This window comes from Poecilia reticulata, linkage group LG6 (assembly GCF_000633615.1).
Source record: "Poecilia reticulata strain Guanapo linkage group LG6, Guppy_female_1.0+MT, whole genome shotgun sequence".
Taxonomy (NCBI): Eukaryota; Metazoa; Chordata; class Actinopteri; order Cyprinodontiformes; family Poeciliidae; genus Poecilia; species Poecilia reticulata.
In genome coordinates this window covers 17,842,350-17,869,381 of record NC_024336.1, presented here as the reverse complement: position 1 = coordinate 17,869,381, position 27,032 = coordinate 17,842,350, and the positions used below count along the sequence as shown (strand labels likewise).

The 27,032-nt window shown below is 40.4% G+C and overlaps 1 protein-coding gene across 1 annotated transcript in view; it reads right to left on the bottom strand.

The window, feature by feature from the left end:
* Positions 1-22,313, bottom strand: part of mob2a (MOB kinase activator 2a) — a 62,784-nt gene extending 40,471 nt beyond the window's left edge. Inside the window, exon 1 of the mRNA XM_008411579.2 lies at positions 21,778-22,313. Within this exon, the coding sequence (XP_008409801.1) occupies positions 21,778-21,794 (17 nt within the window). The 5' untranslated portion in view covers positions 21,795-22,313. The remainder of the gene's footprint in view (positions 1-21,777) is intronic.
* Positions 22,314-27,032: the final 4,719 nt, after the last annotated feature.

Sequence of the window (27,032 nt, the reverse complement as noted above, 5' to 3'; positions counted from 1 at the left end):
TAAGTACATCAAAGTAAAGTAGCTGCACTGAAATGTCCTGGAGGGAGTTTATATTCTACTTCTGCAGCCTAATAAAATGTTTACCGGCCATTATAACTATTTAGAACCTGCTAAAATATTAATGATGCGACAGTGGACGCAATCCTGACTGCAGTTTTACAACCCCTATGATGCAATGTGAAGCGCTTATGCTGAGGATGATGAGACTATGGCGCCACCTCCTGTTATATAGGAAAAATGCATTTGATTCTGCTGTGGTTAGAGGGCAGGAAGTAATTGCTTAAGGGATTTTATTCTTTTTTTAATGAAATGTTTCATTTCATTTGCAACAGGACATAAAAGGCAGACGCGTTGGCCGTCGCCGACGTCTCCTTGACTGGCATGCGGTCTGCTACTGCCGGCATGTAAACAAAGACTCAGCACTGGTGATGAAGTCTGAAGTTATAGGGTGAGGACAGATCATTGCATTAAAAAGAATGAAAGAGATGAGGCTGAACGACAAACCCTCACAGACAGAGTTACTGGTATGTTAAAAAAAAAAAAAAAACACTAACATGAGTTATGCAGAAGTTTGAGGTTGAGGAAAATTCTTAAGACTATGATAATGGGATAAACAAATATTTCACCAAGTAGAAAAAAAGGAGTTACTTTTGAGTGCCGTGCGAAGGAACGGAACCGGCACAAATAAGAACGGACTCATTGATCCGCCTGCCTCGGGCTGGTGGTAGACTGGTGTTGCTGGTTTAATACTGCAGCAGCTTGATTCGGTCATGTGATACCAGAGCCGACAGAGCCCAGTGAATGCTGGGAAAGCCTGCGAGCCATGATTATGCAACACCCAGATCTGATTTCATGCCCAGTGGTTCTCTCCCTTCCGTTCCGGTCATTTCTTTATCTTTCCATATCTGCATTTCCCCTGCAATCAGTGATGTATCCTTTCTTAACCCCCTTATAAATCGCTTTCTATCATCTTGGAACTCTCCTAAACAGAAAGCAGAGAGCACAACAAGTCCAATTAGAGCAGTAGAGTTGCCTCTGGTAAAAGCTGATCAGCTTTTTTCCCTCCCAAGAAATGCAAACTTCACTTACCATGGAGAGTGTGGAGATGTGCTGCCCTCTAGCTGTAATGAGACGTATTCATACCATTTCTGGATAATCCTTTGGGTGTTTGTTGGTCATGAAATGTGGCTGCTTGTAATACAGGAGTCAAAAAGACATAAAAGGACACAAGAATGTTGTCCTTTTATGTCAAAGGAAGCCTGGCGAGTCTGTTGAACCCGACCCGTCTAGGAGAATCTAGACGTGCTTCACATGTTTCTACATGTCGAGCAACCACACACCATTTCCCCCGTTTCAGGAATTACCCTTCATTTCCACTAGAATCTGATGTCACATGCAAGTTTTAAATCTCACCGAAAAAAGAAGAAATAAATGTGCTGATATCTTGACACTTGAGAGTGTGAAGATGTCACAGTGTTTGCTGTAAAAATGGACCATTCTAGTTTCTGCCTTCAGTTGCTTTGTTCCATAGCCAGCAAATATTTAGCTCTGCGTTCACACTCATAGCTCCTCGCTGCCATCTCAGTGCAGATATGCCCTAATAACTGCTACAACTCAAAACACTCTGCTTCTAGATGGCTATCAGTACTGTAATCACATGCCATGTGTCTACATATGAATATTTTCTAAAAACAGCAGTGTGCTCTTCTGCTSTTTGATGATATTTATTTAAAAGTGGAAACGATCAGCATGTACTCTGTGTTTTCACTTGTGACTTTTGAGATGCATAACATTTCTGTCCAAGAAGTTCTCCTCAAGAATTTGCTTGGTCTTATTTTACTCAATTATTCACGCAATATTTGTATTTGTTTTCGTATGCCGACGCCTCCAAACACACATCCAAAGCCTGTCTGATTGAGTCACACCTGGAGCCTGTGATAGAGGATGGAAATTTCCACAATCTGACCTTTCCAGGTAGAATTAAGAGAGTGGGAAAGCCCCACCAACTGTTAGTGTAGATTATAGTTGGGGGTTGCTAAAAAGGAAACAAATAAATCAATGCTTTGCCGTTATGCAATTTTATGCTAAAACTTGTAAAACTCGTTCATTCATGAAGATAAGGATTTCTGCAAGTTTCGCCAACTCAAATTTAAGACTTTTAAAGACCATTATGAATGACATTTAAGACTTGTATCACAACAGAAATGTACAAAAGAAAATCGTAATGAAATAAATTGCATTGGTTTGGCAAAAGTGGGTGAGGAACTAAGACAAACATTATCCAGCCAACTGGCGATAAATTTGCACTTACTTGTGATGGTTGTAAAAATGTTAGCTAGCTTTGTTTTACCAGTTACCGGTAGTTTCAACCGCCTTGGATCACAAAACGCACTGAAGATGTCTGCGTACGACTCAAAGTTTTGCATAACAGAAAAAAGTCTTGCAAGAAAAAAAGAAAATAAATAGAGTATACAAGCCTAAATATTCCTGCCACGACAAAATTTAAGATCTGTGATTAATGTATTTGAGCCCAACTTAAGACAATTCAAGGCATTAATTTTAAAAACCGGAATTTAAGACTTTTTAAGGATGCGCAGACAACCTGAAAACGGTCCTACTTAAGTGTTGATATATTTGTACAACAGGCTCTTCACTTCATTCTGTTTATCATTGTGTCAACAGAACTAAACCGGGAGTGTCCAATTTCAAATTTAAGGCAAAATGATATAATAGGAAAACCTGCATTGGTCGAATTCTAACTACGGTGCTGCTGCTGCTGCTGTGCAGTCGCAGTAAATAAATTGCACTTTGTAGTTGGATATTTGGTACAATCCAGAGTTCTGGGAAGATTCCTGGTATTCTACCAAATTTATCCACAACTCCACATACTCTAGCATGTTAAATGGAGTAGGTACTTAATATATATTGCATATTAATCTTAAAATCTACGTAACTCAAAAGAAGAATTCATGCTAGTCATTGACTTGCTACCAGTTCCTTCTATTCAAGTTAGAAGAAAAGAGAACAGCTCTGTTAGTTTTCAGATTCCTCAAAAATACTCAATGCCTTCTTCTTTTCTGCTTGGATCCAGAAGTGACGCTGCACAGCTAGAGGAGGATCATCACCGACAGCGGCGGATAGTTCACCGAGCGAGACTGAAAGAGGACACGTGCGGTTCAGGACACGCTCACGTTGCTGCCTTTAGACTTCAGAATGACAGGCGCCAAGCTGAAGTCTGCATGCGGAAAGCAGCACTTCCTCCATTTGTACAACACGCTGTTTGTTTTCCTTTCAGCACAACAAGTAACTGCTTCCTGTGAGCTCCTGCTGCAGACTCCCAGGCCAGAACAATGAGACGACGAGAAAACAGTAAAGTGCACCAGGGACCGTTTGGAGGACAAGAAGCATTTTCACGCACAGTCAGTCAGAAAACGAGGGCTCATTCGAACACCGACATGGATACAGGTGTAGATGGAGACACTCTGGTAGACAAAACCTCATTCATGAAGAGGCTGGAGAAGACGTAAACAGAGCAGGACAGACGCGGGGAAATGCAGAGTAATACTTTAAGTAAGATAAATACCAGCTTCCTGTTAGAAGATGATATTCTCAAATGTCATGCTGCCAAGAGAGGCACTGCCTTGCAAAACAACCCATGGTAACTTTGTCACATTTTGTCACACCGCATCCATAAACTTTAATGCATTTAAGTGGGAATTTAAGCGAAAGATCAACAAAAGATAATTATGAAGTGAAAGGAAAACAAAACATTTTCTACAAAACTTTTTTTTTATAACCAAAAATGTAAAATGAATTGTGCCACAAATATGTATTCATCCCTCTAACTCTTATCACCATCTTTAGGAAGGCATGAAACATGCTTTTCATATGTTCATCACATAAAATTCCAATAAATGACATTGAAGCTTATGACTGTAACATGACAAAATGGGAGCATGAAGACTAATCTCCAACACATCTCCATTAAAAATGCTGAAAGCGGTACCCTCTGTGCATACTGTACTTCTGTAACCCAGAAGGGTGGACCAAACTCCTGACCTCCTGTTCCTCTCAGAGAGGAAAAGGATGTGGGGAATGTGTTTCTCCTCCCTCTCTTTTCCTTTCTCTCTCACACACACATAAAACAAGTGTACAAACGGACCCACGACACATAGGCTGACAAATGAAAACGCTTACAGAGCGGATATGACACACATGCCCTGCCTGGTTCTACCTGTCCATTCCAAGCTTCTGAGGTGCAGGGAGGTTGTTCTCGGTGACTCAGTGCTGAGTGCATCTGAGGAAATGTGACGAGTGGGGAGCCATGTTTATCCTAATTCAGGCTTTGAAAATAAAACGCCAACTATATTTTCCAAATTAACTCACCAGCAGAATTACAATAAAATGTGATGATTTTAATAAAACACAAAATGTCTGAATGAAAGCTCCCTTTCAGAGAGTCTGTTATGCTTACAAGGACTGTGTCCTTGTCTACTTCACCAATAATGTATATTTGTAAAAAGCTTTAGACGCATTACTTTCATCAAAACATCACTATTTTTTCAGTTTTTAAAGACAATCAGGTGTACAAAATGCTACTGAGCAAATTTTTTTTCTTTCTGTATATTTAAAAAAATGCTTTTCCAAATTAATTTGTTCATTTCATTCTGATAAATTAAACAGTGAAAACATTGAGCACGACATTCAACCGAAACAAAAAAATACCGCCTGGCAATTCTCGACAACAGCCACACAAACAGACGGCTTTGCTTCACAGAGATTACAGGAGACAACTGCAGTGCTGAAGATGAAGAGCAGACAGAAAAGGTCCAAGAGGAAGAGCATAAAGAAAAGGCTAAATGACAGGAGGTCAGGAGTCACCGACTGGCTTCAAAAGATCCTCTTTCCCTCCGTCGCCCTTTATGTAGGCTAATCGCTTCCATCTCGCCTCCCTGAGCTAGTTGGATCATTTAGCCTCATTTAACCAGCTAACAGCCGGTAATAAATCAGCAACACACTCCTCTATCACCTCTAATCTATGGAAGTCTATTCTGCTCGGTACCCTCCTCCTGATATACTGTTGAAGAGGCTGAGCGCCGGCTGCTGCAGAACATGGAGAAAGGACCGCTGGGACCAAGTTGGGAGGGTCCGACAGCATGACGAAAATGAAAACGGGAGCTGATAAAAGGATGGCGAAGCAGACACTAAGGCCAATTCACCAAGACTTGTTATGAATTTGCCATCTCAACCTATATCAGGTTTCATTTAAATGAAAGTAAAACATGAGGCAGGATGATAAGCACCGAAGCTGTTAAAAAAAGGTTAAACTAAAAACAAAAAACGGGGGCTACAGCAGGAATAGCAAGTTACTGGTAAAACTTCAGTTACAATGTGTGAAGGTTTATATTTTAACCAAGTAAAATAGCTTTAATAATTAGGGTTCCAAATTATTTACAACCGCCATAAACCATACAATACTTCATTACTTCTGAAAAAATCTGGTAAATCTTAAGGTCTCCCGGATTAAAGGCTGAAAAGGTGTGCTGCCAATCAACACCCTCCCACTCCACCTCCCTCAATACGCCCAAACTCCTCATAATACCCCGTGTTCACAGCCAGTCGTTGTTAGGCTGGCGAGCTTGTAAATCTTTCTTCGTTTGCTCAGAGTGTTGGATCAGTGTTAGCTGTTGTCACGTGCCGCCCAGCTCAGAGGCCGCTGGTGATTAAGGCTCCTAAGAAAGGTCACATTAAACGGGATTCCAACTCTGAAACAAAGAAAAGGATTTTGACACCATCACTGGTGTCAAAATTGCCTGCACGGACAATCAAACTGCCTGTCCGTGCAGGCAGTTTGATTGTAATGCACCTCGGTGCCTCACAAATTATTCAAACCCTTGAACATACTCACAACAGCACTTGACAAAACACAAACTTTAACGTATTTTGTTGGATTTGTTTTGCGATATATCAAGAAAAGAATACAATTGTTGAAGAGAAAGAAAATGAGGCATGTTTTCCATTTATTAAAAAATATTTATATATTTTTTAACACATTTACACCTGTAAAGTATAAAATGTATTTGTAACCATCCCCAAATCCAGAGCTACTAATTGGCAGAAGAGGCTAATAAATGTAGCTGTTCTTAGATATTTCTTAGGATGCATTCATACCAGTCCTGTCCACTTTAATCAAACTCCAGTTTGTTTGTCTAGAAAGTTTGGTTCTTTTGGGGAGGTGTGAATGTGGAATCAAACTCTGGTCCACTTAGAAACCAACATCTCAGTTCGATTGAAGTGAACTCTGGTGCGGACTGAAGGCCCGTGTGAATGTCAAGCGGACCGGAAACCATTCCAAAACCAAGAAGCAGACTAAAGTGCAAGGTATTCTGGGTAAATACAAATGCTGGAGTCTAATGCTAGTGGGGGAGTGGGGGGGGGGTGGCTTGTAGTGTTTGCCAAAGACAGAAAAGAAATCCTACAACAGCGAAAATCTGATGCCACTGCATTTTTGTTGACGTTTCGAGAAGAGAAGTAATAAGTTGCGCTCAAGTCTTCAGAGGTTTTGTGTTACATCTTTTGGTGGCCTGTATAGAAGCGTAGAAAGAAGAACTAGAAGACAGAAAAACATTCCTGGCRTTTGCAAAGCTTAATTTCTGGGAAAAGTGGTCAAATAAACCAGATGCTCAAAGGGACTGGACACAATTTAGCTCATCAGTTATGCACAACCTTGTGTGGAACTATTGCATACAATCTAGTCTGTGGTTGAAAAGTGACAAAATCTGAAAACTTAGTAGAAAAAAATTCAAGGGTTCGAATAATTGTGCAAGACGCTGTAGTTCCATCGACGGGTGTGCTGCGAGCTGTTACTTGATCAGACTTATCTGTGTTGAAACACACATTTCCTCAGGGCGACATCAGAGGCCTTACAGGGGTCAAACACTCCTCTGTGAATCTTGTCATGTCATGTTTTTTTGTGTCCAGCCCTGAACTCCTCGGCCTCGCTCCTGGGAGGCCCGCTCGGAAGCTCCCATACCGCGACCTTGACCCGGCAGCGGAAACCAGACGACCCTGCACACCAACTCCTTCTGTCTTCCCTCTCTCCTTTGCCTTCATTCCAAGTCAAACTCCTCCCTTCTCCTCCTCCTCTGCATCCTTTCCTACACGTAAAGAATCCAACTATCGCGCAACCTCAAGCAGTCATTTCCACACGCGTTGAATCCCGTCCAAAACTAAGTGATACCTGCCAAGACCGAAATTAATCAATGCCAAATAAATCTGGAAGTGCCACTGTAATCATTTTCTCTGCCGATAGGTGGAGCAGGTTTGGCTAATTACACAGGCGGTTTGTGGATCTGAATGTTTCGCATCAACGGCGCTGTGTGAATTTGTTTCGAGATCAGCCCACATCGGAGCAACGCCCACCCTCGCTCGCTATCTCTGCCCACATGCTGCCGAGGAGAGACGTACAGGCCATATGGGCAGATCAGAGCCGTGCAGTAGTAGTCGTCAACAAACACATATGAGACATATGGCTGCTGGTTCTGGCCTGTCACCGTCTCGCTGATGGCCTCTTTGCTGTTTGGTTTCTCCCAACGACCGCAGGCATGTTGCAATCAACACTGACATGATAATAAGAGGCAGAACCAATCAGAAAAAGGGAAATTTTCTTTTTCGGTTTATAGGTTGCTAAACTTTTCCTGGCAGACTTACCGCTAATGTATTTGCAGGAACAAACCGAGATTCTCATAGTTTCATGTTCTGTAAACAAAAGCCTCTGAAAAATGATTATATTTTACATTAAAAACAAAAATCTCGATTATTATGTCTAAAAAGAATGCGCTTGGTAACATTGTTATTTAGATACATAGATACATAATATGCAGAATTTAGCAGCAGCTGGAGAAAAGTCTGGACAGTCCAGCATTTTATCTTGTACCCGATTCCAAAAATGCTATACCCATGATAGAAATGTTTTCTACAAAAAAAAAACACACAGCAAGAAGGAAAGGTGTAGTAACATTCTTTGGCCAGATGACCAGTGGTGTGCAGCAACAGGTTGGGGAGGGGCATTGTTGCATTATTCTGCCATTCGTACAATTGAATTGAACATTTTCTCAAAAACGCTAGCAGAAAGACAGAAAATCAAACATTTATCAAGATACACCCCACTGTGTGTTTTAATAAAGGAAATCGAACAGTGGTTATACCACAGTTAATACACAAGTAAATCTATAACTTATTACCAAAACAGACCTTTTCTACAAAGAACATTTAGCTGAATGTTAAAAAGCAATTAGGAGCTGTGCAGGACGAACACCGCCCATCACATTACCTTCAGCTTCCTGCTAAAGCTGCCTAACGGGAAGTGAACTCTTAAAAAGGCTCAAGAGCCGCTTTAACCTCTTTCTCCAAGTGGGGCTGCTTCCCATGATGCTCATACCAATGCTTTATTCTTCCGTTTTCCTCTCCTGTACTGTCAGCGAGGAGCTCCACTGTAATCCCACTAAGGCTGGGTGTCCACAGCTCATGAATGAGCTGCATATACCTATCATGTTCACCAACATTGACCCACTCATGTAGTTAAAAACAAGCTAATCTGCATAACGTCACACTTGCGAAATCTGCTAAGTGGAAGGGGGTGCACTGTTGTATAAAAATAGACCAAAAACAGGAAGATGAAGAGAGAAAGTGAGAGATTATTGTAAGGGAATGGAGGAGTAGAGGAGGAAGTACCGAGATGAACTTGGCACCGAGATGAACTTGGCTCCCTGAGGCATGTGTGCTTTTAAAGAGTATGTGAGGATTGGGCTTGCCTTTCCTCATGCAACATAGAAATCTCTAATCCAATTATAGTTCAGACCAGGCTAGCAGCCTAGCCTCAGCCACCAAGGACAAACGGAGCTGGCTTGCACAAACGCCAGTAGCCCACCGGCTCTGCACAGATTCAGACACTGCTCAGCTCGCACATCAGTGGAGGAAACAAGCAAAAAAAAAAAAAAACTTAAACTGAAGTAGTCACTTGTTCCTGCAAAATAACTTAAGATATGCTGACAATAAGAGGACTTTCTTCTTTATGTCTTTTATAAATAAGTGAATTATCATAATAAAAGTACATTTTTGCTCCTTAATTCCTTTCTTAGACATCTCTTCAGGTTAAATTTCTCTCTGTATGTTCGCCTGAGCCCCCGCTGCTTCGAATCTAGCTGGCTGACCTACGTTGGTTCCCCCCCCATTTATCTCAATATCTCTACCTACTGTCTCTACTCAAATATCATTTCCTCCTCCTTTATCAGCTGCCCTCTCCTCCTCTGAACCTCTTCATTGTTGCTTTACAATACTCCCTCTCTCTGTTTTGTTTTGTTTTTTTTCCTCTACATTTCACAACGCTTCATTTTTAGATCAGGTCAAGGAAGTTGCAGCATGATGTCAGTTCCTTTGGTTTGCTGCCTGTCAACAGCTCAACATGCTTTGCTGCATTTTATAGATATAGAAATCTGTAAAGTTTGAAGTTCACTGCAAACTTGTCAGGTGACCGCAATCTCAGGTCCGCAGGCTCTGACCCATAAACTACTCAGAAACAAACAAACAAAAAATATAAGAATTACATATTAAGGTACAGCAACAACAACAGCAATCCTCTTCAGTGTGGAAGCTGCTACTGAGTGAATAAGACTTAGTTTTGTCATTCTGAATATTGGATGAGGGTTTAAAATGCATTCAGAAGAAATAGAAAGACTCTACGCTTTTTTTCTCAGTGCTAATTTTAAACGGGGTTAGACCTCAGTAAATAACAGGAAGCTGAGTGTTCTGTAGCACGGTTGTTCTGTTTTACCCTTTCAAGCTTTCAACCTCCGTCTACAAGGGGACATATTTGATTTAGAAATGCTGGGAGCTGTTTGAAGTAAGGGTTGATGGTCTTCTTGTTCTCCAGGGAACACACACAAAACCTGCTGTTTTTGTAATAATATCCACCTTTTTTTGCTAATACAAGTTGATACAGACCGTTTAAAATAGAAAGATTCCCCTCCTAAAGCAGTGAGAAGTATATTCAAACAAAACCATAGATACAGTACTGTGTACTGTGTAGTTTCACCCTTAAAGATTGTTTTTTTTCTTTCAAATTTGAGCCTCAAGGATAACCTGATAAATATGAAATGCAGTTCCCAGATAACGATTTAACTTATTACAATAAAAAAAGCTCTCCACACCGATCTTTGTAAAAAGTAACTGTAAACCTCGTCGTTGTTTGCGCCAGCATTTGCTTGTGATGGATAGAAATCAACCTTTTACATCAATGCGAAAGAATTTCGCTCAACTGGATTTCAGTCCAGTCTTTAACTAGGACACTTCAAAGCCTTCTTGTAGGATGTTTTTCAGTTTGGAAAGACGTAGGCTTGCTGCTGTGCATCATTGTCCTGCCAAATAGCCAGAGTGTTTTGAGCTTAATATCCTGAACTGGTGGCTCCACCTTCTCTCTCAGGATTTTGTTCTATAGTGCAGAAGTCAATGTGCCATCAAATGTAACAGGTTGTTCAGGTACAGAAGCAGTAAAGCAGGCCTGGACTGGCACACCATCACTATTTTACATCACATGAAAAGGGAGCAACACAGTCACCCAAAATTTTAGCAAACACTACTCAATGTTAACTACACAGCGGTTTTGTGTTAGAAAACTCAGATCAATGCCAATCTTATGTAGACACTAACAAAAAAAAACAATAGTGGTCATATACAACCTTTCTTATTGGAAAGATTATAAATTGGTTGGAAAGTGTCATAAAACCATTATCTGCAAGAGATATTGTGTTTGTGGACAGAAACAGCATAATTAAATCCTACTGCAGGCGGGCTCGGCTTGTTCCTGGGACAGTTCTAGCCAGCAGTGGCGACCCAGTGCAACACTTGGATGAAACCGGGGCGGATGTGAGGCCTGTAGCATCTGATCATACTTCTTTAAGACTGGCCTAGAACTGAACTGCGTGTTTAAGAGGGAAAATTATCCAATTCAACTAATTTAAGGAGTTAGGGCGTAAAGAGGAGTCGATTAGTCATGACCGTCCCTCTGTCGACTTTTTCTTTTGTTTCCCCCGTTTGTTGGCGGCGCCGGTTGTGTGTGCTGGGCGGGCAAGGCTGCCCGAAGCGTTAAGAACGAGTAAACACAGCCGCAGCATGTTGCTGTTCTCCTGCCAGATGCAGTGGAAACGCACACAGACGAGCACCATCGCAAGATCACCAGGAGCTAGCCAGATTACCACCAAGCAACAGAGCATCTGAGGGGTCTCACAACTAAAGAAAACATCAGTTTCGAATAACTCATCTACATGTTAGTTGTTTAGATTCAGAAGACGTCCAATCTGTGCCTCGCATGTTGCCACAACCTCCATAACGGCTACTGGCAAAAAGTTAGCGATGTGATGTCATCACATACAACAGCTTGTTCAAGCTTCCGAGCAGGTCAAGACTCATAAACCGTAGCTAGGGCAGCCCAACAAGCACAAGCAGATTTGTGCTTAGAGCTTTATTTCATCCTTCATTCCACGGTGTTCTCGGTTGCATCATCTCAAGGCTTACACTTCTGGGAAGTTATTTCATGTTTCCTCTCCACTCAACTAAACTGTCAAAGAAAAAGGGGATAAAAGCAGCACACCTAGCAACTGTCTCCATATCAATTGCTCATAAAAGCGCTTAATGCATCCATTTGGATTCGTCACTTATCCACTTATGCATATTCAGTGAAAGGCAAACTGCCGAGTCATTCTGGTATCAGATTTGCTCCTGAGCTTTTCTCCCTGTTCCTGCCTCAGCGGAAGGAAGGTGTGGCACCGTTCGAGGAAAGAAGGAGCACACAGCAGTATTCACTGAGGAGAACCAATGCGTGTGTGTGTGTGTGTGTGCGTGCACGCGTGTGTGTGCCTGTGTGTCTGTGTGAGTTCTTGTATCCAGGCGATTTGCCTGCTCAAAAAAGCATTGAAAAGACCCTTTATTTCTCAATGGTGCATGCTGATGTCTAAAGAACACACACTATGATGCAAGATTATGTCTTTAAGCTTCAATGATGCCTCTTAGTGACTCCAGATCTCAGTCATTCAGATTTTATTTTGATGTCAGCTGGTTCAAGACAGGACGACAGGGTGCTTGCTCATCGTTGTAAGCAACTGTATATTTACACTGTTTCTAAACCTACACATAACCAATTCTTTTTTCACTAGCATGATGTCAAAGCTTTACGTCAAAATCACCAAAATTGTTTTGCTAAATAAAAACATTTGAACGAGGGGGTTTAGAGATTGTTTTTGTTGTTGCTCAGCTCAAACTCAGAATATTGCGTGTACACTAAAATCAAATCGTTTACTTGTTGGTCATGAAAAAATAAAATAAAATACTGATAACGATTGCTTGGATTGCTATAAAGATCATTTTATAACAGCAATCCTAATCACTATTTGGTGTCTGTGACTGCAATAAAACTAAGGTTGAGAGACAGTAACACAATAGATTTACTGTAGTTCATTCATATTGTTTCCAGGAAATTCACCACCACCTATTAATTGCATGTTTTTATAATATTGTGCAGACCTATACTGAGTGGGAAAGGTCAAATCTCACTCCCGTGTAAAATGTGTGATTAGAGCTGAAAAGGTGACACAGCTATACCAGTTCTTTCAGGAGGACCGGTCCAAAGTTACAGCAAACTACTGGGAGAATCTTGTGAAAGGACAGGTCTACGCAAAGAGTTTGACCTCAGTCATACAAGTAAAAACGGCAAAAGAGACCCGTTTAAATTTAATGAAAATCTCATTAATCTGGAAATTCTAATGAAAAAAACGTTTGTTATCCTATCAAAGCAGGAAAAATCCAGTTTCACTTAATATCAGACACGGTTTTTTTTGTGTGTGTGTGTATCTAAACATTTGAATTGAACAACAAAAATTAAATAAAACTGTGTACTGATTGCAGTCACTCTCTATGATGCAAGTCATGGATGTTGCCAGTTTAACTACCCACCGGGTGTCACATTCCTGTGAAACCTGAAGTCCTGGCCACCTTTGAACTATGACAGCCGAGCTTTTCTAGTGAAGCTTGCTTCACTCGGACGCGTTCCTGAGAAAGAGGATGAAACTAGCGCTGCTGCTTTGCTCAGCATTTAAAATCAACAAAAAGTCAAACAAGGACAACGATGCCAGAGAAGGAGCACAAACAACATCTTGCTCCTGAAAAATGCAATGAGAGAAACAGAAAAGAAAAAAAAACTTAATAAAAAGCTCGTACCACAGTTTTTTACACAAATCTCCTTCTTGTATGTGTGATGTTCCATGTTAAACATTTATCATAGAGGACTGATGTTGCCCTGGGCCGGCACAGCTGAACCGTCCAGCTCGAGTAGCAGCAACGCACGCAAACGTCTCTGCCCATCAGCTTCCCCAGAGAGACGGGGGGAGAGAAAGAGGGCGAGAATTAAATGGAGAGAAAGACAGAGGAAGACACAAACTGAGTCAGGGAGTCTAGGAGAGAGTATGTTGACGGGTTGGCCCTGAATAAAATGTCGTTTCAGGGGAGTAAACAAACCAGAGCAGCACGGACAAAGTTCATGGTAGAATAGCCTGAGGACTGATGCTGAACCCCTGGACAGGGCCAGGCTGCATAGACTGGACCGGAGATCTGGTGAGAATACAAAAAAAATTACAAATAAACTGGATATTTATTTATGGCAAGGAAAGAACATTTCCTTGCCTTTGCAGCCAAATGAGAAAAAAACAACAAAAACGTTACGACCTTGTTAGATTACTAATGAGGTTTTGACTGGCCAATACCATGTTCCAATTTTTCTTGGACTACCAATCTGCTCGCTGATGAGGGGTATGAAGTAATTTCTTTCATAAATTGTGTTTGAATCAACAACATTTCACACCAACAGGTTCAAGTGAAAGCTGTCCGATTTCAAGCAGTAGCTGATCAATTGACGCATTACAACATTTTTCAAACAGAACCTGAATTCAGCTGAATTAACACTGAAGCATTTAATGGCACAGGCTGTCAGCAAAAACAAAATGGTCAACAATGTCACTGCTGATTAGTCTCGGAAGGTCCTAAAGGTCAAGTTCCTCAAACTCCCAGCGGCGGTCGCGGGTGACGTGTTTGATTCAGCTGTTATCAGCCAGTCATTGTCTGCCGGGCTGATTTTTACAAAGGCATTTTCTTACACATAGTGAAGAAAAGCACATGATTGACTAGAGCCACGTTGAAATGAAAAAAGCCACAAGCAGCAATAAGTTACATCAAAACCAGGCGATATTGTCGTGTTCGCCCGGAACTCCGACAAGTTGCTCCAGATTCAAACGTCATCAGCAGGAGCAAGACGGTTTGAGAAATGTTCAGACGCATAATGGAGCTATGCAGCTTTTCTGCGACAAGCTGTAGGAACATTATAATCGGGTAGCGTTCTCAACCTGGTGGAGTCGGTGTTGGAGCAACATGTTCAAGCTGTCCTGCTGGGACAAAATGTGTTGCCGTCAGAAAAGAACGGACACTGCAGTTCTCAGAACATCACTGGTGAGTAAGTTAAGTGAAACACCTAATGTGGACGTACTACTGATGACACGCAGTGTATTAGTTTACTGCATCAAGCTACAAAAGGAAATGCAAATTCCACATATCAAATAACAGGAATTAGAATCTGAGGGAAGTACATTTTTACGACATCCCCAAATTAATCATTTCAGTAACAAAATAAAATCATGAACATAAACCCAGATAGCATACACACAAACCATGCTGGATTCCAGGACTGACAAGTCTTCTATATACTGAATGACAGGGAACTTAAAACAGTGCAACAATAACACCGTCCCTCACAGGGTGACACTTTGCCAAACAAGTGGTGCGAACCGTGGTGGCATTTAGCTCAGCGTTTGGCACTGGAAAAAGCCAGTGTGTCACATAACACTGAGCTGCTAACACAAGTGCCACGCTCTAAATCTGTAAAACAACACAACATCGCTGTTATTGAAGATGTGATTACACTAAGATGGTCTTAAAAGTCCTGGCCCGGCTGCCCCGGGCGGTGTAGCCGTAAAGCAACTTTAGTGTCTGGCACTAAATTACTCTCAACTGAGCAGAGAGACAAAAGCAGCTCCGTACATTGGATGTAAATGTTAACTGTGTGGCCAATCCATGCTGCACTTAAAAATATCCATAAAGTCAAACTAGCTCAAACCAAGCAGCGCGTTGAGTGTTGCTTCGCTTCTATTCTGGGGCAGGTGACTGCTTTAAAAAGATCTCTGTTCATGTGTCAGAACCTATTATCAGCGTCGGATCCGAGGCGTGCGCAGCGGAAACAGCCACCTCAGCTAAGAGTGACAGCATGTAATAATGTGTGCGTGTGTGCGAGAGCGAGTGTGTTTTCACAGGCTTGTCTACGTGAACGGAGAAGATGGAAATAAGGGAGTGGGGTTGCTTGGGGACAGGGGGAAACATTCAAAACAAGTGAGAAAATGCATGAAACTGGAACAATCCAGCAACGTTTCGACTCTGAGCGAAACTGATGGTCCACAAAGTGTTACCACAGAGTGTCACGGCTCGGTCTTGAACCACACGTGGAGATTGCCTGAAGAGCTGAAACAGGACTAACAAGTGCTCTGATCTTTTTAAGTTAAAGCAAATTTTTGAATGAAAAATTTGATATGCACTATGTTTGCATACGCAACTCTGTCTTACACCAACCCGAACACAGTGACAACAATTGCATAGGTAAATATATGCTGCGAGACACTAAAGCAACACTCCTGCTTTGTATTTTAGTCACAGTGGTGAGACACAATTCAGACAGTCAGATGTTCCCCTGCTGCAGAGGAAGTTCAGCCTATATCAGTCTTGAGTGAATTCCCCGTCTCTGTCACCACCTGATATGGTCATTTTGCTTGTTTTTAATGACAATTTTTGAATACGTTTGCAAGTAATCCGAGAGAATCAGTGCAATGCATATGCTACAGAAATTTTGCTCCACATCTTAATTTGAAACAAGTTTGAGTTTAAATACATGCATTCAGATGCAATACACTTAAACCCCACATACCCATAAATATTCATACATACATTTGTTCTGACTACTGTGCAACTTTCGTCTAGAGAGCTTTAAGGTTTAATAGATCCATAAAACAAGCTGCTGTCAGCTTTTAAGTCTGTAGAGATACACCAAGAAGTCAGATGATGACGACAATCAGAAAAATGTAAATTCTGACATGCATTCGCTAGTCAGAAGCTCCCCCAAAAATCTAGTCTTTCTCCTGCTCAGTGAACACAACATACCTAATAAACTACCAAGTTAGAGTTTATTAGGTATATTTTGTGAAGCTTGGCACATTGTGTGAAGTGCTAGGAAGCACAGATTTGATACAAGATATTTAAAAGAACTGTTTATTTTGTGTGTGTTTGAAATGTTAAGACTTGACTGCAGTTTAATCAGGCTGCAAGGAAGCGAGAGAGAGCAAGACATTCAGCAGGCTGGACATATCGTAGCAAAGCTTTCAGCAGATAAAATATTTCTATTTTTATATATTTTATTGTTACGAGTTTGTAAAGGTTCGAGTGAGACAAAATTGACATCAGGAGGTCAGAATTTGTTAATTCAGTTTAATTGTATAGCTGATCTCCATAATTTTCATCTCCCTTCAGCTTACAAGACAAACTGGCCTTAAAGACGTATTCTACTACAGTTACAAGTCCAGAAAGTCTCACGGATTGAATAGAGTCATTAATTTTGCAACAATCCCTCATCTTGAGCAAAACTTTCGAAAACCCAGAAATGAGAAATCAGCCACTGACACACTGGTGTCTCTCCAGACATCTGACATTAAAAAGRAATCAGAGAACAGAATCCTCTTTTATTAGGATCTTAACCTGCTTTACTCCCCTGACGCAAAACAAATGGTGTTTTCTAATACTCCAGGGAGTCACAGGTGGTGTGGCGTGAGCCAAATGTACATTAGGTCTGAGTCTTGTTCAGGTCAGACAGCACACCACTTAGCTTTGCAGTCTCCTGCTCTTCATTCAGCATTACCAGCCCATCACTCAAAAGCGAGGGGATTAAACATCTGTCAAAGTCTGCCTACTTTACCCAGCAGGAAAAGACACATTTAGGCATCCCGCATCTCCCCAGCGATTTAACATCCTGCCTGACTCAAACCAAACAGATGAGGTCATTCAGATTTGGAAAAATAATGCTCTCGCTGAAACAACAAAAATAACTGACTGCATCCTGGCATCCCAACACATTTGGGCAAACCCTGGTATATACTTGATCGTATGCTTTGAGAAAATGAATGATGAGCTGTTATTTGGGTCACTCAGAGAAGAAGAAGGAGGAATATTCTACTAATACATTAGTAGATTTCTGCTACTTCTCTTCAGAGCTTTGTCTTTCCACCACTGCTCGGCCAGCCGAATCCATTTTTCTTTCCAATCAACCATTCCATCATTAAAAGCATTAATAACTCAATGTTCCATTCTTTCCTTCTCCATCTATCCATCCGGGGGTTGGGAGAAGGAGAATTTTTTCTTTTTTTTTTAGATAATAGATTTTTTTCCCCTCATCAATCTCACTTTCAGTCTCCCTCATCATCATGTTAACCTGCACATTTCTCACCAAACCATCTACTGCTCACTTCCGTCCTCCTTCCATCGTTCTTACGGTCTGTCCATCTTCACTTCCTCTCTCCATTGTTGGTTGAAGTGTCCTTCACTGCAGGTCTGTATTCAGAGTGATTACACGCTTGGTTAAGTCATTCCTGGCCTTCATTTGGTTGGCGATAAACGCCGGATGCACTCCTGCTCATTTCAAACTTACAGCGCCTCATTTACGCGTTGCATACAGTGTGACGCTGAGACTGAACCTGGAGCTAAAAGCAGATATTCTACACATGGGCAACCATGTTAAATCTGACCAAACATTTAAAAAGATTAGAAATTAGTAATAAAATATTGGAGATTTTTTTTTTTTTTCAATATTTTGCTAATGAGCAAACATTACTTATTTTTGTAATCCTAAATGACCTAGCACAGTAAAAAAAAAAAAAGCTTAGTTTGATTTAATGTCCGACAGTCAGGAAAAAAACAAGGAATGTGTCTTTTTGAACCATGTAAAAAAATATTGCTTTCAAGTGTGTTTGCGAAATCTGTGGTTTAAGCAGACGTCACAGTAAGCCTCCTGCTTACACTGGTACACAAGAATGTCTCTGACATTCTCAAGGCTGTTGCATCACAGAAAAAGGACAACACTGCTCCAAAAACTGATAATAATCCTAACAAACAAGGCAGGCACTGCATGGGCTCCACTGCTCTCATCTCACTTAAGATCAAACTGTCACATCAGTGAGAGAAATGTCTGTTTCCTGAACAAACACGCCACTTGAGGGGGGGGAGGGAACAAAACTGCAGAACCCAATGTCTACATTGGGTTCTACATCGCCCAAACTTTATTACTGAAGCAGAAAAAAAACAGCATCATGAAGAACAAAAAACATGAAAACACACATCTAAAAAAAACAGTAAGTTAACTTTTCTTTTTTTTAATAAACTGGAAAACTTTTTAGGAGTTTTTAAACCAGGGCATACACAGAAACACCACGGGGAATGTCATCTGAATCCTCATCCTCATGTTCCACCCAAAAGAATAATATTTGGGAGAATTTGACAGAATGATGGATGAATGTCTTGGCATATTACACACAAATGTCCAGCATCTAACTTAGCTTTAAAAGTTGCAAATACCTGCAAGCAGGCAGACATGGCCGGCAACAGCAGTATTTCATTACAGGTTAGACCGACTGCGCTGTTATCTCTCAGCCAAACCGTCACAATGTGAAGAAACACCCCAGACAACCGGCCTCCACCCTTCCTCAGCCCTGATCTACTTTTAATGGGCTGCAGCCAGCTAACCTGATAGCCTGTAAGCTACAGAGTACAACCACGCCGTTGCACACTTTACCGTGACGAGACTCTGAGATATTTGAGGTCGGCGCGTTTCATAGTTGGGTATCTGTGGTGGGGAAATTAAAGCGCACAAAGAAGCTTCAAATGCACCTTGAACTGTACACCAAGATAACCCTTCCTGTGCTTATGTGAGCAGACGTTCAGTCTAGACCATTAAAATTTTGCATGGCAAATACATTATGTAAATGCCACACAGCGTATTAGGCCTTTGTGGTTCTGGGCTTTTGTCAGTTCAGATGTTGTCGGAGGTTACGCTGTCACTTGCACTACTGTCAGAGGTTAATCCTGAGTGCACTGACCAGGGCTTTTAACTCTATACACAGGTGGAAAGCTGAAGCAGCCCTATCCAGCATGGATCATGTGCTCCGACTCAAAACTCATGACTGGGACAAACCTGACCTAAAAATAAAACTACAAATCAGCATCACCAACTTCAGCTGTGTGTCACTTGCAAGATGAAGGCAAAAAACTTGACTGAAAACAACTGATTCCTACAATATCCACGTTCCACTTCAAGATATTAGTGGCTGTCAATTTATTTTTTTTATTCACAAAAAATTTTTTTTTTATGTTTTCCTTCCAGGGACATATTTAAAGACATGTTTAAAAACACATCTTGACTCTCCAGACTTGATGTATGGACTTTATTTTGATCATTTTCTAGACTATCTTTCCACCTGATCATGGCGGCATATGGTGCAGGTAAGCTTAAAAAATAAAGGKAGTGGAAAAGAGAAGAATGGAAGAAGCGACTTAAAAAAGGGAACAAACTTGAAGGGAAACAATCACACTTTGATTAAAGACAAAGCAAATACAATAAAGTCCCAATAAAAACCTGAGAGATGCAAATGTTTTCAGTTTATGAAAACTGCTGTATGACACGTTGAGATTTTTTTTATTGACTCACTTAAAGACATTGGAACAAATTGTGCCCTTTTACTCTAATAAGGTAACCAAAGCTTCAGTTTGGTTACCTTAATAAAATGGTATTTAATAACTTGTCTGTCATATGTGTAAAACAACTTGCCAGGTCTTAGTTGCAGATTTCAAGCTACATCAAACCATCAAACCTGCTTCAAAACCACTAAAACTTTCCACCATGCCATTGCCCCAAATTATATATATATATATATATATATATTTTTTTTTTTTTTAAACAAGATACCAGAGGAAGTCCTAGACTGACAAGATCATAGAGTTATACAGGGAGAGGACGTTCACACAATGTTGCTGTGCACTACCAGTCAGCTGGCTGCAAGCTTCAGAGAAAGAGCAGCATGTCTGTGAAGCAGTCACCTGCAGAATCCAACCAATACTCTAATGACACTAATTAACCAGGCAATATCAGAGAGTAAAACACTAAAAAGAGATAATACTCTGAGAAACAAATACCGTATTTTCCGCACTATAAGGCGCACTGGATTATAAGGCGCACCTTCAATGAATTTTTAAAAATTTTTCATATATATTGTAAGGCGCATTGAATAGACGCTTCAGTTTGGGTTGCCGATTTGTTCCGTACTCTATTATTACACCTCCACATTTGTAAAGAAGTGGTCCCCGAGTACTTTATATAGTATGCTGCCCCAGTCGTTGTTTCACTCACGGTGTTGGTGTTGCGATATTGTGCCCAACTGCTTTCTGGGTAACACAGAACAACCGACACGCTTCCCCCGCCATGGTTTTCAAAATGGTAAAAATATGTCATGGTTTTCAAAATGGTCAAAATATGTCATGGTTTTCAAAAATGGTCAAAATATTTTGCAAGTCAATCATCTGGTATTTGTTTTAGCAAAAAACTAAAAATTAGCAGATTCTTTATCAAAGATCATTTGTTAGAGGATTTGTAACCGTACCTAGACAGCATTGTTTTTTTATTTAAGCTTTTATTGTGATCTCTAGTGTCAGTATTTTACAGACATTAATAAAAATTGAGGAACAAGAAATGTTTCTGACATTCAGCTTTTAAAATTATATAACTGTCTTAATGTTTAATCTACACATATGATCTCAGCATTGTTTAAAATGTCTTTTACTTGAACTTTGGTCTTTTTTTTTTACATGACTCTTGAAGTGTTAAAATATAGCAGAGAGTACAATTAATGCACTTTTACTTAAAATGCTCCTACACCTACAGCCTCACACTAGCCCAGACTGGTTCATAATTCAGTCATAGGTCATGGTTAAGTTTAAAAATAATAATCTTTTAAAATAGTCGGGTACTGTTCTGGAAACGAGCAGCCAGTTTCCAAGCCAGAACCAGAACCTCCAGAAGAAACAATAACAGCAAGGTGGCGATTCAAGACTTTTGCACAATACTGCAGTTTGGGTAAGTTAGCATCCTTGCTAACAAGCGGCACCTTGCATAGGGGAATTAACTAAAAAAGCTCATAGCTATGACAACTGACAGCGTGCTAACGCTAGGCTATTACCGTTTTAATTATTCCTTTATTCAGCACTTTGTCGGTATTATTTCCGCCAGCTCTGGGCGATGCCAACCACTTAATTTGGAGGCCACGGAGACAAAAACAACCGGCTGCCCGCTCCAAGGTGTTCAGAGCTCGGTTAACCGCTTCGGGATAAGACAGTTGTACCAGCTTTGCTACCGAGCTAGCCTCACTGGGCAAGGCTAAGCTGGGCAACATGCTACCCGCTCACAGACAGGTTGCAGTGAAAATGTATCGGTTCACACCACAGTGCACCTGCCCAGCCACGGTTTTTGCAGTGCCAGCTACCGAAACGAGTGTTTGCATCAGAAAGACGGCGCAGCTAGCAGCTGTCGGTACTCACCCCATTAACCAATCCATGGTGCTGCTTGGGGCTAGCTGAGCTAACGTTAGCTGGCAGCGAATAAATCCACCAGGAGCTGGAGACAACCCCCCTAGTTTATCCAGCCACCACCCTGGCTAGCCTTGCCCGCCTGGCTCCGGAGTCCAGTCGCTCTCTCCCCGGGGGTCCGTGTCTCTTCGCGCTGCTGGATCTCCTGGCTGATCAAAAACGAAACGTCGCTGAAACTCTTGAGAGATTGTCCTTGTTTTGATCCGCAGCTAGCCCTGGATCATGAAGCGGTGGTCGGGTCAGTCTCGTTAGCTGGCAGCGGGAGAGCAGCGAAGGCAAGCGGAGGAGAGCTGAGCAGCGGTGTGTGTCCGCCTGGATGAGCCGCGTCCAGTGTGCTGTGCCGCCGACTGCGAGACTTGACTGTCGGGATGTTGCCTGTCAACCCGGTAACCTCTGTCATGAAGCCTTGTATGGTTACCGCACAGGCTGCCAGACTGAGCCTCCACTGGAGCTGCTGCTCTCTGATAAAAGTCTAAATCTGAGCCCGGAAGTAAACACAGAGCCGACCCACAGTCTCATGTACGTAAACTGCGCTCCGCCACAGATACAATGGGAGATGTAGTTGAGAAGGGACACATTTTTGAAATAGGACACAAACGCGGCTATTGTACGGAATCACAACGACTTTAACATTTTCACGAGATTACCATTAGTCAGACTTTGGTGCCTAAATGTCTGCAAAGCTTGTAAAATGTTGATGTATTCAGTGATGGTTTTCAGACATGCACGGCTACTCTCCCAACAAAGCCTATTCTGCAACAGAACAACCTTTCAACAACATATTATGCAACCTTTCAGAAACAAAGAAACACATATCTTGATCTGATAAAGAAAAAAAAAGAAAAAAAAAACATTCCCTCAGCATGATGCTGACAGTGAATTCTCCATGTTGTAAAAGCTTTAAGATGTTGTCTTTGCTGCTGCTATTTGCATTAGGATTTCCCCCCCCCCCCYCTCCTTCCTGACTTTTTTTGGTTGCCTAATTTCCCTTTTTGGGGGAAACATTTGACTCTTCTTACCTGCTCATCTAGTTTGGAAACAGCTCTATGTTGAATTAACCAGCTGCTGGTGTGAAAGAGGCCGTCTGCTCCTTTTTTAAAGTCAGGATAAGGAAATCAGAGAATATCTATCAGTACTGCTGCTACAAAATTCATCTTACTGTCAATTTCATTCTGAGAGGGTAAAATGCTTAACTAGTAAAAAAGTAAAAAAAACACAAAGAAAACAAGAAAACATAGCTTAAAGGGCTCTGCTTAAACAACATGCTCTGCTCTTTCAGTCCAAATCCATTATACATGAGTCGTTGTTATCCTGTAAACAAATTTCCACCTGAGTTGTGGATCTCTGCAGCTCCTCTTGAGTCGACCTCTTGGCTGTTTCCCCGATTAGCATAATTCTTGTCTGATCAGTGAGCTTTGGCAGACAGCAATGCTTCAGGAAGTTACTGAAGCATTGCAAGCTAACTTCACAATTTATTTGTAAAGTATGTTGGACATGTATAATTTTGCTTTCATATTATGATTTTACAGTACTTTTTTATGGGGATATCATATAAAACACAAAATGAAATACATCAGAAGTTGTGTAATTTGTCATGTGGCGTAACATGACAAAATACTTTCACTAAACATTAATAACAAATCAATAAATGTAGCCTTTTTTGTGTGTTTTTTTCCACAAGTCTCAAAATAGTGATTCAAAGGATCTCTGGACAGTACCATTCAGATTCGATCTGCACAGTCTCATCATTGAGATTTCAAACTAGACTCTTCCAAATGCAAACCTGACTGCTGAATTAGTCCAGTCATAAACTGAGTTCGATAAATGGTTATCCATCACCAGCCACTTGCAGTGCGCAGCAATTTCTTCCAGTGTCCCAAACCACTTCTGCTGTCCGTGGCCAAAATCCATATCTGCCTTTCACATAAGCAGTGACAGCTGATCTTAAGAGTGTCCTAAAAGCTTAAAAAAATGGGCACAATTGAATGAAAATGCAATAAACGATTTTAATCTGAGCGTAATTATGAGTCATTCAAATTAGTGGCGTTTTCTTCTTGTTGAAATTAACAACAGTCACCTTATGCTTGCTCAGGATGACAGAGTCCAGGAAAGCAAAGATTTAATGCAGTCTACTAGTTTCTTCAAGCAACATTTTGTATGGCTTAATACCATTTAAATAAAGATGAGCTGCAAAAGTGAAGTTTATAATTTATCTTGAATACTGAAATGAACATGCAGCAGTTTTTATAAAATACTTTTTTCATGCTCAACTAACCGTACTAATGTTCTAAACCACAAAATATGACTAAAACTAGTCTGCTCATAAATCAGATTGACTTATAAGAAAGTGAAAGTGTTTCTCTCATTTTTCTGTTTCACTTAGTCATTAGGGGAAAGCACTAGATATGTTTCATGATGATGCTAAGAAGTGTTTTCATCATTTTAGACATCTTGTGCAACCTAACAGGCAATAGGTGAAACTTGTTCAGTTGTTCTCAGCTTTAGTGTTACAGTTCCTTTAATATATAAAATAAACTTGTAGCTTTTACGTAAGAACCATAAAACATTCAAACCTACATTTGATAACTTTGACTATTTCTATGTTTTTTTTTCTTAAGCAAACTAAGATGAGCTAAGATATGAAGATCGGAATATTTAAATTATGCATTTCCTCAAAAACTGGATTACCTGTGATTCACATCTCTGAATGTTTTTTAATTTTAGTACTTAAATGTTTCAGATCATCAAGCAAAATTTGTCAGAAGAATGTAACATTATATTACAAAATGCAGTTTTCATTTGGCGACTTCATTAATCAAGGGGAATTTAGTTCTGTCTGTGTTACTCACTTGTTAAATCATGACTTAGCTGATTAGTTTTGCGACATCTTTTTGTAAAGCTGAGTTCAGTTTTAATGAGCTGCAGTCAGATCGCTTTACGGTCAGAAATGTGGAATCAATAAGGCACTTAAAAACAGTCTGTCTCAGAGTATGAAGTAGGCTAAAAGATGTTTGATGATCTGAAAAGTTTAAGCGCCACAAACACGCGAAATCTGTAAGTGGGCAAATATTTAGAGTTGTGCAGATGTAGAATTTTGCAAACAAAATGAAAAAGCAACCTATTGTAGTCTGTTCCGCATGTACTTTCATACAATTTTTTTAAAATTGGTCTTTATCATAACAAATAAAAGCAAGAGCATGCTTTTCTCCATAATTCATCACATCCCAGCCTTAAATCTGACCTATTGTTCTTCTTTATCTCTTCTCCTATTTTCTTGTTTTAAAACAAAGCATCAATCAGAGATAACTATTGCTGGTAACAACTTGATCAATAAGCTCTTTACCTCTTTGCCTCTTAGAACTCATTAAGGCCAGACTTATAACCATTATAAATTCCGAACCATATCCCTCTTCTCTTTCTTAATGCCCTCCTCCCTTTCCCATTCTGCTATGCTCCTCTAAACGTCTTCAGCTATAAATAACAGAAATACGCAGACGACACGGAGCAGACGGCATTCAGAACAAGAAGCCCCGCTRACAGGAGGCAGGGCTACGTGATTGGCTCGTTGACGTCTCGGCCTTCTGTGGGCAACCAATCAAAACAGAGGAAGGCGTACGGTTACTGCGACGATAGACAGGAAGCGCAAAAAAAAAAAAAAAAAAAAAACTCAGTGTCGTTTTGCTAAAACACCACAAGAGGGCGGTATGGGATGGTTGTTGACGTTTCGATGAATTTCCTCGCGTCAGTTTTAACCATAGGCATGGTCACGATTTTAACATGGCATGGTTTATTTTGGCATCCAGTTTTTCTATCAAAAATTTATATTAAGTCATGTATAACATATTTACAGAAATCTGCTGCTTAAAATGTTATGCTTACGTGATATTTTTATTCTATTCTGAATATATATCCCTTCACATTATTTTTTATTGTTTTTGATAATACGAATAAAAAAGATATGTAAAAGAAATATACACATCTAAAAATATATTTTTATTTTAACCTATAGCAATTCATATTTATATTAACCTGCTCACTTTAATATCAAATTCAAATTTCATTTGTTGTTTTATTGTTTTTTTCCTAATTTAGTCCTAATGCCTTTAAGAATATTATTTTCTTCATCAATATTTGATGAAGAAAATCTCTGGCAGGATTTTAAATTTCATTGTAAAAGAATTGTAATATTGGGTTTTATCTGTATTTATTTATTTGTTTACATTTTAGCTGTTGTGGTATCCCAGAATGCATTGCTTATATGTGTTTCTGGTGCCTCATCATACCACATACCTCATCGTACAACTGATGCAGTTGTACATTTCACTGCATTTTATTTTAGTCAATAACAGAATATTTTTTTACATGATTTAAGTTTTTTAAAGGCTATTCAAAAGTTTTTCTCTTGTTTTAGCACTTTGTGCTGCATATAGCCATAAACAAACTGTGCTCTAAATAAAGTCCTATCTATTGACTGCTATTCAGGAGCATATCAGGCTGATTGTCTATGTATGAAAGCCCCTGATTAAATCTCAGCTAAGTTGCTCACACACCCATAACAAAGTTCATCCCCATCAGTGTTTCAGTCTGAGTGGCTTCAGGGAACCTTGTTTACTTCTCACAGACAGACAACCTGCAGCATGACTTCACAATGCAGCTGGTGCCAGTGATGCGCTCTGTGGGAAAATAAACTTGAGCTCTGCTGCTCATGAGTCCGCCAAGGTCACTTCCTGAAATCCATCCACCCGTCGATACCGAGCCATTCAGGGGGTCGATATGTTCCCATTCCCTTCGGTCCCAGCCCGACACAGTGAATGAGAGAGACCTGCGTCAGATTCCCCTGCAACAAAAACGAAAGGTGGCGCGCTATAAATGCCACATAACGTAATATGACCCAGCGACCAAAAGTCCTTCATTTGATACTTGCTATTTTTTGTTTTAGACCAAACGGACCAATATAAACTTAAATCTTTTTTTGACCTTGTTTGTGTCACATTTCAATCTTAACTCTGCATGTAACAGAAGAAAGCCTTTTAAAAATAACCTACACAAACATTCAGTGAACTAGGATAAAATTTGTTCTGAAGAATAAAGAAACGCCATAAAATAAATTTTTTTACAAAGTCAGCAGTAGCCCAATTGTTACCTCTGCTGGTAATACTTTGAAATAATCATCTTTTACTAACAATACTTTATCTACTCATGTAACA